This window comes from Strongylocentrotus purpuratus, unplaced genomic scaffold (genome assembly GCF_000002235.5).
Source record: "Strongylocentrotus purpuratus isolate Spur 01 unplaced genomic scaffold, Spur_5.0 spur5_scaffold_2, whole genome shotgun sequence".
Lineage (NCBI taxonomy): Eukaryota > Metazoa > Echinodermata > Echinoidea > Camarodonta > Strongylocentrotidae > Strongylocentrotus > Strongylocentrotus purpuratus.
The window spans coordinates 11143242-11157235 of record NW_022145605.1 but is presented as its reverse complement, the minus strand read 5'-3'; the positions used below and the strand labels follow the sequence as shown (position 1 = coordinate 11157235).

At 38.0% G+C, this 13994-nt stretch overlaps 2 protein-coding genes across 2 annotated transcripts; one reads left to right on the top strand and one right to left on the bottom strand.

The window, feature by feature from the left end:
* Window positions 1-250: 250 nt before the first annotated feature.
* Window positions 251-1531, top strand: LOC100888281 (melatonin receptor type 1A). The gene has a single exon (XM_030991641.1). It carries the CDS (start codon window positions 399-401, stop codon window positions 1305-1307), a length of 909 nt encoding a protein of 302 aa, XP_030847501.1. The 5' UTR covers window positions 251-398; the 3' UTR covers window positions 1308-1531.
* Window positions 1532-5128: 3597 nt separating this feature from the next.
* Window positions 5129-13133, bottom strand: LOC100891361. The gene is made up of 5 exons (XM_003731488.3): window positions 13028-13133; window positions 9504-10196; window positions 8606-8649; window positions 7984-8038; window positions 5129-5572 (listed from the first exon to the last, which is right to left on the bottom strand). Exons 2-5 carry the CDS (start codon window positions 10172-10174, stop codon window positions 5380-5382), a joined length of 963 nt encoding a protein of 320 aa, XP_003731536.3. The 5' UTR covers window positions 10175-10196; window positions 13028-13133; the 3' UTR covers window positions 5129-5379.
* Between the last annotated feature and the right edge of the window lie 861 nt (window positions 13134-13994).

Genomic DNA, 13994 nt, shown 5'->3' with positions numbered 1-13994 from the left:
GCAAAATGTGAGCTCAATCTATCAAATCAGGTTTTACAAAGTAGCCAACATGTGTCATACATCCTGTATACATTGCAGTACATGTACACTGTACATGTACAGTATGTCATTGAAATGAATAAAATAGGTTTCCAAAAATAACTTTATTAAATCAATGTCTTTTGGTTTCTTTTCATGCAGGCAAACTCATCATGAACATCTCTCACAACAGCACCGATCTGGAAGTAGTGCCATTTCGTGAAAGACTGGTTGTGGCATGTTTCTACATAGTGGTAGCATCATTTGGAACCTTCGGCAACGTGCTGGTCATCACTGCAATCGCGTTCTCCCGCAAGCTTCAGAATCCCACCAATGCCTTTGTGCTAAGCCTTGGCTTTGCAGACCTGTTGGTATCCACTATGCAGCCTCTGCAGGTGGTTGGTCTCCTGGCCGAGCATGGCTGGCCCCTAACCGATCAGGTATGCGAGATGGCCGGATCAACCATCGTGATCTCCATAACAAGTAGCGTAATCACCCTCGCCATGATCTCTATTAATAGACATTGCTTAATCACCAAGTCCCGCAAGGTCTATGAATCCATCTACCGAGGCCAGAACATCTTCCTCATGGTTCTCTTCTCCTGGCTTCTTCCAATCTGCGTGCTCATCATCCCCCAGGCTGCAGGGTATGGTCAACTCGGATACGACAAGTTCACTCACCTCTGTGCCTGGGACTTTGCGCATTATCTAGCGAAGGTTTATCAGATCGTAGCAGCCATGATTGGAGTCATCTCCTACTCTATTATTCTAATCTGCTACTCTCTCATATACCTTCACCTCAAGAAGCACTCCTTATCTCTCCAGCGTCACTCCAGTAACCTTTCGTCCAACCGCATCGATAAGAAGGTTCGTGTGAGCATCAAGATTACAAAGAACCTCTTCTATGTTGTCTGTGCCTACATGGTTTGTGTTGTACCCTACAGCTTATGTCTCATAGCCATATCTGAATCCAACATACTAGCTCGTCACGCGTCTCTGTACCTTGCTCTTATCCTGGTGATGAACAGTTGTGCCAATGTCATCATCTACGGATTAAAGCACCCGCATTTTCGAGTGGTCTTCAAATGCATCATCACGTGCAATCTGACCAAGATACCTTTGCCATCAAGGTTCCTGAGACTTCTCTTGAAACAGAGTCCAGAGCCTCATGTGCCAGCTTCAGGAATACCATCAGATAGACCGGTCAACCTGACCAGCGATACTTGGAATTCACATAACTCATCCAGGAAGAAGAGATCAGAGTCATATCTTTCTGCTACCGGTAGTTAAACTCACACAATGATATTCTCACATTGTGGGTTGAAGAAAATGAATGCTCTGTGTATTAAATCTTCATTCACTGCTGACTGAAACCCTCACGTATCTGCCACTGCTTGTACACCTTCCATATACTGCATGTGTGACAGAACTCGAAGGCTGCAGTCCAAGGTTATACATTAGTATATCAAAGCGGTTCTAGGACACCTACCCCCTGGACAACCACCCCTAGGATAACCACCCTCTAGGACAACTACCCCCTAGGGCAACCACCCTCTAGGATGACTGCCCCCCAGACAACTACCCCCAAGATGACCACCCTCTAGGACAACTACCCCTGGACAACTACCCCCACGACAACCATCCTATAGAACAACTATCCTAGGGGTAGTTGTCCGGGGGAGGGCGGGGGGAGTTGTCCTAGGAGGTAGTTGTCCTAGGAGGTAGTTGTCATAGAGGGTGGTTATCCGGGGGTGGTTATCCGGGGGTGGTTGTCCAGGGGTAGTTTTCCGGATACGGATTAATTAAGCACACAAAGGGTTGTCAGTAGATTTCTTACGTCAGTCTTGTGCTGAAGAAACCATGTACATTGGACATTTATTGTCTTTACCTGAATAAGGAGAATATTTGATGATAATGAAGATGCATACAGAGAAAGTAAATATATCTGATAAATTGATTTTCAGTATTGTCATAAGGGTAAATTAAAGTTTATAAACATCAATGTGCTTCCTACAGTGAACGAAATTTATGTACTGGTACAACATTTCAGGAAATCAGCATGCATTTAAAATGCATTGCAATGACTGCATCGACTGCATCATCGATACTTATCTTTGCAGGCCCAACATGGTTTATACTTTGTTAAAAATTATGGCTGGAGATAACATTTTGAGTGATACTTCATGCCAGATATTCTCTTTACAATTAATGGTCTAAATTAATGAAATTTCATGTTATGAAATATACGAATTACGACACTGAACTTCTGCAGTCTGCAGAAGTTTATGATGCTTTTTAGAAAGTACATTGGTCATAAGTCTGATAGAATTAACTACATCTTAAGCCACAAATTATATGAATAAAGTATATTTCATCGATGGTAAAGGTTAATCAGGCTCATTTCGTAAGACTTTGAATGCAACTATTGATTTATAAGAATTTATAACGACAACATTGCCACTGCACACAAATTCACTCTCCAGTTTATATTGAGAAGGTGCCTGGCAACAGACTTTTATTTCCATCAATGTAAAAATGGAATACGACTCATGAACAATTACATTTTGCTTTCTCTTATTCTTAAGAATTTTTTTTTGCTTGACTCTCTGTCCTTCTGCTAGGCCAAGTATAGACTTGAATTTGGCAACAGTGCTTCTGTTACTGCTCCTACACCTTCTACTTTCTCATTGTGTTTCTGTCTTGTATTATTCACCCATACATTAATTTCTTCCGGTAATGGTTAGAGTGAATCATGGATCTATGTTTGGATGTTGCCAAACTTGTTGTAAAGTGGCTAAATTTGATATGTCCCACATTGAGGAGAATAAATTTAGTAAGTCCTGTATCATGCAATGGACCGGTGTAGTATACATGAGAGTGATAAACTTTCTTAAAAAATTGAAAGAATTGTACATGTCTGTATAAATATGAACAAATAAATTAAAGATTTTGAATAATTAAAGTTTGTGTGTGATACATGTACATGTAAGGCCTCATTGAGTGATGAGTGATGAAAATATTATGATACTGAGAAGACACGTGAAGAAAAAGGGCAGACTATGGCAATCACTCCATAAACTAAAGCAGAATTAAGAAGGTTTTATCTCTCTTCAAATCATGTGTAGATGGCATTGTGGCAGTGTTTGCTGGAACTCTTCCAGGGTTTCTTGTGTTAAAACTAAATTCCCATTTGGCATTTATTATGAATCCTTCCAGGTTTTTTTTCTCCAGAACTCCTTTCAAGATTATTAGAGCTATTTCAGAGCTACAATGTACATGTACATCGCTCACCACATCCATGTATTTTATTATCCTTTTTTCTTTCCCCTTTTTCTTGGTTGGTTTTAAGTTAAGTGGATACACATCCCAAAAATTAAGCTCTATAGCTGAAGCAAAGTTTATGGAATACAGGCCCAGGTAAAATTATACTAATAATGATAGTCATATTAGTATAGCACTTAACAACTTTGTTTGTAAGCACTTAACATTATTATTATTACCCCTATCATTGGATTTAATTGCTAATCCGCAAATGATAGTACACATGCTCCGCTCCCTGGGGCATATAATCCAAGCCAGGCCTGAGACTATAGCTCACTCAAATTGCAGAGGGATCTTCTCATTCTCAATGAAACTACACCTTTACAATACCAAGTCTGGAGTTGGTAGACTACTTACTTCCTAACTACTCATGTCCTTCCAAGAGTCTACCTACAGGTGTACACCAGATAACAAAACATGTTTACAGTTATTTTTTAGTCTGGTAGACACCTGATACAGTCTGGTATTACCTGCATGACCTGTTCTTTATCATGAGATGTGAGGGGCAAATGAAACTTCTTTTTCTTTTGTAATTTGTCATACATGTAGGTAAGGTTAACTAAAGATATGAAAAACCTATCTGTAACCCCAAACATTGAAACAAGAGAGGAACCAAGGGAAAGAATCACTGATACATGTAACTCCATCCAGAAAGTTTCCTATTTTACATTGCATTTCCAAGTCGCATTTCAACTCCCACAACAGTGTATATTTACAAAACCCTAAAAAAAAATTAAGAACTGCAGTGAGATCTTTTCAAATGTCATTTGATTGTGACAGAAAATTACCACTGAACTACTACTCCAAAAAAGAATAGAATAGAAAAATAAAAAAAGTTAGGCAGGGGGATTTTCATGGAAGAATTAATGACAAATACAGCGGTTTTCATGACCAAAAATGATTGCAAGAACTCTTATATTTAGAAAGACAAATAAAATGGCATCTCTTGAAATACCCCAAAACAACTCTAAAGTGAGATTATTCAGCTACTTCGAAGAAAAAAACAAACAAACATGTTTTTGGATGAAACAAACAAAGCACAACCATTTTCATGCCCCTGAAAATATGACTACTGTCACATCTTACAAGTATTTTGCGTACAAAATTGGTTTTGGAATAGGATAAAAACAAATACAAAATTATTTAGTGAGATTTCTAAAATACCCATCTCACATCATGGTTATCATTGGTCAGCTACTTTGCAAAACACCTACATTGTTAAAATCTTCTTTAACTCTAGGCAATTAGGCAGAATTAAAAACAAACAACACACATTTCCATGACCTTGGATTAATATACTATTCTCCCTTTTAACTATTCATTAAAATGAGATCTCCCTGAAATATCTACAGGATTGTCACTGATCCATTTGTAACCGCCTTCCTCCTCCCTTCCCACCCACTCCCTGACCAAAAAGAAAGAAAAACAGATTTCCTCAATAAGATTCACAAAGCATTTAATATAAACTCAAGCCTTCCCTAGGTCTTGGAAACAATAAGATATAAAACATTAATACATGCCCACACGATTTAACTGATAATCTATTCAGGAAATAGAGGTTTTGGAATATTCATGTGTAGAAAAGTCTAAATAAAGCACACAAATAATACCTCCTTATAAACCCTGATATAACACTAGTCTAATGGCACAGACTCAAATTTGACGCTTAAACACAATACCATAAATTCTTGAGCAGAGCCTAGCTCTGTCAGTCTCTGGAGCTGCGTAAGTACAGAGCCTACAGGGTGCATTAAATCAAGCAGTTGACATAGTCTCTTAGCTCAGACACTCTGTTCTCAACTAGGACTGCGAAGTGTTTGTTCCTTCAAACTATCACAATACTCACAATAAAGCCTCTGTCACAGATGCCATTACGAACGCCGTACAAACGATTTTCAGACAATGGAAACTCGGAAAGACAATGGAAAAACAGGGAGATTTGTACGAAATTATCGTTCGTACGAACCTTTGTTACCGTAGCATTACATCAATCTCACGATAGCATCAACAGACGATTTGTCTGTTTAAAGCCAGAAGGGCATTATCTCTGTGTTGAAGACTTGAAGTATATATTAGCAAAGACCTTCTGGCTCCAAACAGATAAATTCTTCTCTCCCACAAAGCCGAGATTAGGCTTGTATCTTACCTCAATTTCCTTGCCGCCTACACACAGTGTATGGCCTTCCTCCATACTATCTAGCTCAGATGGTCTGTATCCACTGCCTTTACCAATCCTATGAACAAAATGAAGAAATTGTATAAAGTTTTGTAAACATTATCAATTATGAAATGCTGATTTGAGGCAACATTGAAAGGAATATACCTCAAAATACATAAAAAGTAATATGCCTCAACATGTCAACAGTTTATTTCCAATGGGGTCCTAAGAATATAGTAATTGATGGTGGTGCATACCGGTATTCTATTTCATTACTTTAATGAAAATGCTTGAAATAATGAAATTAGTGAAGGAATAAGGAGTAATATAATCAAACTTGATATCCCCTAACCCCCTCCCCTATTAAGAAAAACTCATATCAGTTACTGGATTCTTTAAGGACTCAATTCTCGATAATGATTAACTAATTTTTTGACATGGGAATAATGTTTAAATTATTGTATCTTGTATCATAACTATGAACATTTGATACAGGAGTTTATCATTGGTACGTGCAGTCTGAGGTCATTCATGCATCATTCCATGAAATTCTTTCTCAGCTTCATGTTCATACAGTTAATATGAGCTCCTGCAATTTGACTCTCGCTCAAGGTGGAAGGCAGCAAATGTTTTAATTGTCAATAATAAAAGCAACTACCAGCATTCATTCTATTTCATTACAACATGTCTGGAGTTTGGAAGTGATTCCTTTTAACAGTCGGTTTAACAGTCGGTTTTTTTTGTTTTTTTTTAAATTGAATAATATTTGAATATGCAGATTAATTTTAATTATCATTCAAATTCAAATTTAATAAATCAGGGGGCGTTTCATGAAACAATTAGTCGGTGGTTTTTACAGACTAATATCATTTTCACCGACAATTTAGTCAGCACTGACTAAATTTGACCAATCAGAGGCCTGGAAAATAGTCGGTGACAATAGAATTGTCGGTGAAAATGATATTAGTCGGTGAAAACCACCTACTAATTGTTTCATGAAACGCCCCCAATATTTGAGTAGTACCCCTAAAAGGATTTAATGTTTGTATATCTCCAGAACATCATTCAGAGCCGTTGATATTCATGAAACAATTAGTTGGTGGTTTTTACAGACTAATATTAATTTCACCAACAATTTAGTCAATTTAGACTAAATTTGACCAATCAGAGGCCTGGAAAATAGTCGGTGAAAACTACCGACTAATTGTTTCATGAAACGCCCCCCAGGGGACAACATTTGAGTAGTACCCCTAAAAGGATTTACTGTTTGTATATCTATCTCCAGGACATCATTAAGAGCTGGTGATGTACAATGTACATGTATAACTTTCTATGACATTTTTTTCTCAGGACAATGTACCTTGAAGGTCTGCAATTCAATACACTTGTGGTTTTTAATGACTTGTAATCACATGCTTTGCCTCCTAGCTGTTATCAAGTTGTACATGTGTCCATACATGCATCTCTCCTCTGCAGGTGGATTCCCTTTTTTCATGCATTCTCTAAAATACTACAGGTACCAGCATCATGAAATGCCAACTAAATGCTTGATAAACAATTCACCACAATTTGTCTAAAACTAACCATATGTTCTACTGTTGAAATTTTCATGTGATTCTAAATACCATACCTTACATTAGGCACAACAAATAAACATGTCCTATGTTAGCCAAGCTTCTGACAAGCTTACGAGTTGCTAAGAGTGAAGCAATCATGAAAACAACAGTACTATAAATGTACCATAAATCTCTGTGTATAAGACGCACTTTTTTTCTCCCGAAAAAAAAATTGAAGGTTGGGGGTGCATCTTATACACAGGTTTAAAAAAACAAGTGTTGATTTATGCCCCTCCACCTGCACTGTGCCTGGCAATGTCACCCAGCTCAGTCATACAAGGTGTGTGAACACCACTTGGAAACTAGAACACTACCTGTTTGGCCGGATTTCTGTATAGACTTAAAGGAAAATTTGTCTGTTATCTTTAGTTTTAAAAAATGACATTGTTACTATTATTTGTGGCAAGTTCACAAGCACAAATCAGCACCTTCAACTGCACCTGGCAGTAAAATAAAGGTCTTTCCCGCTTGGGTTTTCGAACATGGACCTGGCTTGCTGCTTAATACAGAGTCGGCCCCCGAAATAGGGGTGTGTCTTATACACTGAGATTTTGGGTAGCTGAAAGTATACAGGACAATTGCCCATGTTATGTACATGAAGCCTGGCTCAACATCCCAACATCCTAAAACTGGCAACATGTTGAAAAGTTTTGAATAACTATTTCTCTAACATAATACAAATCTGGCAATTAAAGTTTTTGCTATATCTCCTCTCCGAGTATAACTTTCCAGATACATGTCATATTGTTAGCAAAATGTAGCAATCCAAGTAAAATACCAGAATTCTCAATTTAAAAAAAATTAAAACTTATCAATATAGCCCTAGCTTGGAAAATTCCTGCAGTATGTTGAATCTTGTTGGGGAACTTACTCTTTCCCTTCTACATTGAGTAGGGTCACAGATCTGCCTTTAGTAATCAGAAGAGCTGAGAAATGAGATAAGAAACAGAAAAAGACAAGAGGATGAAGATATATATGCAAAAAATAAAGATACAAATTTGTTTTCTTTCTTAAATATTACATAAATAAGGACATTGAATTACGATGAGACTACTTGAAAATTAGAAAGTTTAAACTTTAGTTACCAGCAGTTTTCTAAATATCAATTACAAAATGTACATCAGATATTGAATCAAATTACTTGTATTATTTACGAGTACATTTTATAGCCCAAATAAAATTCTTAATCAATGGCACAGCATTTATTAAACCTTGAGAAGTCTACATACAATGGTACCATGAGCTGTAATGACTACAGAAATCCCAAGCCATTCTTGTGCAATCATGACTTAAAATCTTGAATTCGCATTGACCTCTACGTCTGTTTGGAAAGTATACGTACAAATATTACTTCAGGAAACCGGCTGTAATACATAAATTCTTGCCATTCTCTGAGAATTATATTTCACTATGTGTACAAATTTGGCTTTTTACTTGTTAAACTTCGGATTGACTTGCATCAGGTTATTTAAAAAGTTGTCTGATAAACTTACCATCTCCTTCCCACTTTTTGTGTTTTTTCTTTGAGAGTTTACACCTGCGAAAAAATGAAAATAATGAAATTAAATACACAGCTGAAATGATTTCTCTTCAGGAGAGCTTGAAGTATGATTTTGCTCCATTGCCTAAGATATAAATGCTAAGTTTATTGGAGGAGCTCGCGCCTTTGAATGTTTTTAGAAACAGATATATGGCACCATATAAATTCTGTGAATCATCATCATCGGCATGGTATCTCCAAATTGACTAGCTCTTTGTTAAAACTTTATTTTTTATTATAATAATTAGACAACGATTATCTTTTTATATTTCAGTGCAAATTAATCAAAGGATGTTAACAGGGCACCCCTAGAGTTTTGTACTAAGTTTTTACATGTAGCTTTCCAACTTCATAGATCTTAGCACAAGAGGGCACTGTGAAAAATTATGGAAGATATACAGATCATTCTTCACTGAAGACAGTTGTCAATGCTATTTGGCAATAATGATCACAAGAAGGTTATTTGTTATTAAGATTATAACACTGAAACTAATATGCATCCAGGGCATTGATAATGTAACAATAGAATGTTTGTAACTGACGGACAAAAGACATTGACAAAATCTAAAATTGTGCACTGTACTACAGTACATATTGTAAGCCTTGCCTAACTATTATTCAGACCAAGCAAGCTTTATCTTACTCATTAACAAATCAGAAAAGAATACGATATGTCATTTGGATCCCCCCCCCCCCAAGTGATTTTTTACATAAATTTGATGTTATCAAATCAGAAAACTTCCCACAATTTCTAACCAGTGATGAGCATTTTGCAAAAAATTGCATCTCATACTGAATGAGTTAAAAAATTGCACTCGGGCAAAAGGTTAATTTCTGAGTTCAGTCCTTACCACATGACACTATAATAATGGCGCTTTGGTCCATCGTCTTCTGCCTCTCCGGTTGGTGGCTTGACAGTTGGTGTGAGCTGCTTCACCATGAACGGTTTCCTCTGCAACCCGCTCTTCTTGAGTTGGAGATGTTGGGGTCTGGTTCCAGCAGAACCCTCTCCATCAACATGAGTTAACCTATGTACCTCTTGTGTTGTATCCCTAACATCTGCTCCAGCAAGCTGCTGATTTTCAGTATGACCTTGTGGTTGACTTTCACCCATGTCTTTTGCATCAGATTCTAGTATAACACTAGCTTTGCCTGAAATATTTTCTGATTTTAGTTTAATACTGGTTCTGCCTGGAATATTTTCACCATGGTTTCTTGATGCTTGATGGTCATTCTTTTCTCCATCCTCACCCGGCTGTACAGAGTTCACCGCTGCCTGTACCTGTTCTCTATCATTTGATGTCTCCTTAATTCCTATGGTGGTAGCTAAGCATTCATCATTGTCACTTGATGCTGGTTGTAGAGTTCTAGGTAATCTTTGAGTGTTAGAAGTGGTCACTTGTTGACTCGGTAATGGTCGTGGAGTGCCGAGGGGGACAGGGTTGCTGGAACGAAATGGAGGGTTGAACCTAGGTCTCTTAGGGGCCAGGCCCTGTTGGGATGGTGCAGCAGAACGTCTCATACTTGCATCATGACAATTTTATCTGCATAAAGATTTGTTTTTAAACCAAAAATAATGTCAATTAAGAAAATTGTGATAATTCTACATCTATAATCACAGCTCATTAATATGAAAATAATAAGAAAATATCAGTTTATGAAATATCTCAGTCACCTTGATTTTGAAAAATAATAGATCTACAATGAATTGTTATTGATAATGAAGTTAAATATTTGATCACCCTACACCGCATCCTAAATTCAAGGCTGAAGTTGCCAGGCCAAACTGCATGTGTAATAATAATAATAATAATAATATGTTTACCCAGGGTAGCCTAATCAGTATTCATACTGTTCTCCCTGAGGGCCCTGCAATCATATTATTACCCCGGTCATCGTGTGGCCCAAATGTATCACAGTCTCATCTAGAAAACAATATGGTGTATCTGAAAATTGCTCAAGTCACTAGTCTAGTTGTAGACTCTAGTTGTCTCTACTTAGAACTTCTCCTCTTCCTCTTTTTTTCCTCCTTCCTTTTTCTCTTCTTCCTCTTCTGACTTGGAGTTCTATTATACCAGCAGGCAGCAACACATACATGCTAATGCATATCCGTCTATCTCTTTTATCTTATATATTTTTACATTAATCATTATTTCTTTGCCAATTTGTTTTACCTTTACTTAATTTCTGGAAATTGGGAAAGGGATTTAATTTTTGTGAGAAAAAACTAAAATAGAGGATTAGAGAGAGTCTAGGCTAGGGTAGAGGGCCCTCAATCTAAAAATACCATGTGCCCGTTTCTCGAAACCAACGACATGACAGTCATAACTTTGTCTGCCAACTACGGAGATGTCTCTGATCTTCCTAAACCGTTTCACGAAGAGCTTACTAGCTAGATATCCATTCTTGTGAAATCGATACTATCGGCGAGAAGAGGCCAGAGGAGCCAAACATAGCCTTAGTCGCAATTCCAACATATTACTTTTTTTTTTGTGGAAAACTGTAATTATTCAAATGAATAAGGAATAAAAAAAGAGTGAAAGTAGTACCAGGGAATAAGAGAAGCGATATAGTTCAAAACTTGTGTAGATTAAACCATAGAATTACTTGTAAAATACAATTGTGAGTATTTCATTTCATGACCGATGAATCAGTTTTGTTTTTGAGATGGGTACCCCCTGGATATTTTCATTTGATGGTTTATAAAAAAATATACCCTTATATTATTCTTAGTAAAAGGGGGGGGGGGTGAAAATTCAGACAAGGATTAAGAGTCGAGAATGAGAACGGTAAAACGAATCATCTTCTTTCTCTAATAATTGAATGAAACGTCAAAGCTTCTGACTTTTGCGCTGGGGGGGGGGGGGGGAGGGGGATGAATTCAGACAAGAATTTAGAGGCAAGGACGGGACAATGAATCGTCTTCTTAATTTCTCTAATAATTGATTGAAACGTAGAGTAAAGGGGGGGGGGGGGGGTAATCAACCATCACCAGTTTTCGGCCGATCCGTTGGATGCATGATAAAATCCCTTTAAAATACATCGCATAACAGCATATCACCTATCCCACACATACCATACCATGCCAGAGTCACTGAAGAACCACATTCGCAATGGAAAATATATCCTAAAATATCACATTTTAGCGATGTAAACGGCGGTCCCACTACCCGAATCTGAAAAATTGAGTATCTTACGCATGTCTGTAAGAAATATGGGTACCATAAAATGAGCTTTATTTAAAGTATTTTTCAGATTTAGAGCCCGATTTTGTGTTAGTCGCAAGCTCAAAAGTATCTCACCGCATGTATTAAATCAATGCAGCCGGACACCGCAACGCACACACGATATCTCTGTCTAATTCAGATTCCAATTTCGGATCACCGCAGTACTAGTTTTCGGCCTGCGAGCTCCGGGGAGCTCCGGCGTGGGATACCTGCTCCGCCCGCTAGTGCTATAGATCAGCGCGGAAACGCACGGCGCGCGCTTCCTATTGACTTTGTAAATGTGGCCGAAAACTGGTTCGCTATGCCGATAACTGCCTCCAAACAGTGAAAATTGAAATGAATATTGTCATGGCAATTTGTGATATTTTTTCTGGGATTCTTTTTTTGTTTAAATAATAATAATATTTGCTTCATGATTTGAACAAGAAATGATAATAAATAGGAAGTAAAGGGTCCAAAAAATAGGATTTTGTCTTAAGTGGCCGAAAACCCCCTCCTCTAGGTCTACTCTAGTCGAAGCTTTCGCGCGGGAACTGAATTCAGACAAGGATTAATAAGATAAGAGGCGAGAACTGTGCAACAAATCATCTTCTTTCTCTAATAATTTAATCAAACATCAAAGCTTCTGCGCTTTGCGAGGGAGGGGGAACCTCCCCCTTCCTGCACCCACCACCCCCCCCCCCCCCCAACTGCCATAGGGAGCACGCTCTGACCTCTGTTATTCTGTAATTGTAAGTCAGTCACGTAGACAGTGATTTCGCACGCTTTGCGTGCTCACTACCGGAGTACCTGTGGATTATACTATGACTAGTATGGATAGTATCTTAATTTTGTATTCAAACTCCATCAGGCTAACTAAAAGGACATGAGATGTGTGACCTTAGTATGAGCACTTATACAATGCAAACAATCTAACCGAACCGTTTTTTACACACTCACGTAACGATCACCGCGGTGCACCGCGCCGTGCAACCCTTTCAAAACATAACATGGAAATAAGCACAAGGGACCGAGTTGACAAAGTCCCGCATTTTTAAGCTAGTCCAGCTCTCGTATTCCTTTGAGAATTCATACTTTATTCATCATGAGTGTGCACACACTACTGATAAGATTTTGATTTTAATCTATTACGGCTAAACTATACTTGCTTTTTAAAGAAATTCTCCATAATTTCTGTGCTTTTCGTTTTCAATTCCCCCGGTCAGGCATCGGCATAATCCAAAAGTGCTGTAGGGGTGTACCAACATTGAAAGTCTTCAGGCAGGAGGAACGTTCACGTTCACAAAAATCTGTATCATTTGAAATTCTACTTTGTATAATAATACTCACATAATTGCTTGCTATATTATAATATGGAGTTCTGTTACCTCCAATAGATAATCTTTTCAGAGAAGTAGTACATTCTTTGAACGATCGTAGGAATTTATCACCTACTGATGTCAATGGATCAAACTTCTAATCATCAAAACTTTCTGCGAATCACGTCTGCAAACAAATGATGCGACCAGCTGATCGCATATCAGACGACTTATGATATAGAGTTAGCGCTAACTATAGATCTAGAGATCGAGAACGAGATCTATAATAGTCGACTAAAATTCTACTTTATTACAGGAGTACAGTGGCCACATCACACTTACTTAGCTACAGCTTATTCACTAAAGTCTGTACTATTGGGTCGTGGAATTAGAGATCTAGGGCCAGTAGCCTAGGCTAAGTAAGGGGCCTACTGTACTGTGCCTGAGGCTGAGTTTGTACTGTGGCTGTGCCCATTTGATATTGAGACTTTTGAGTCGTGCAATTTCGGCACACTACACTCTACAGTCTAGGCTACACAGGGAATTTTGAACTAGCCAACATCAAAATCATGACCTAGATGCAAATGCAGAAGCGGCAAAGGCCAAGCCAGATGGACCCAAGTCAAGCCAAAGATAAGCTGAACAGACTATGAGTGACTATGATAGATTCTGCAGGGGTCTAGACTTACTCTAGAAGACTAGAGTAGATCTAGACCTTTCTAGATCTAAGTTTCTTACTTAATCTAAACTGACATTGACACAAGTGACAGCGCATCCCCATGACATTACCATTGGCATTGGCATTGCCATCGACACA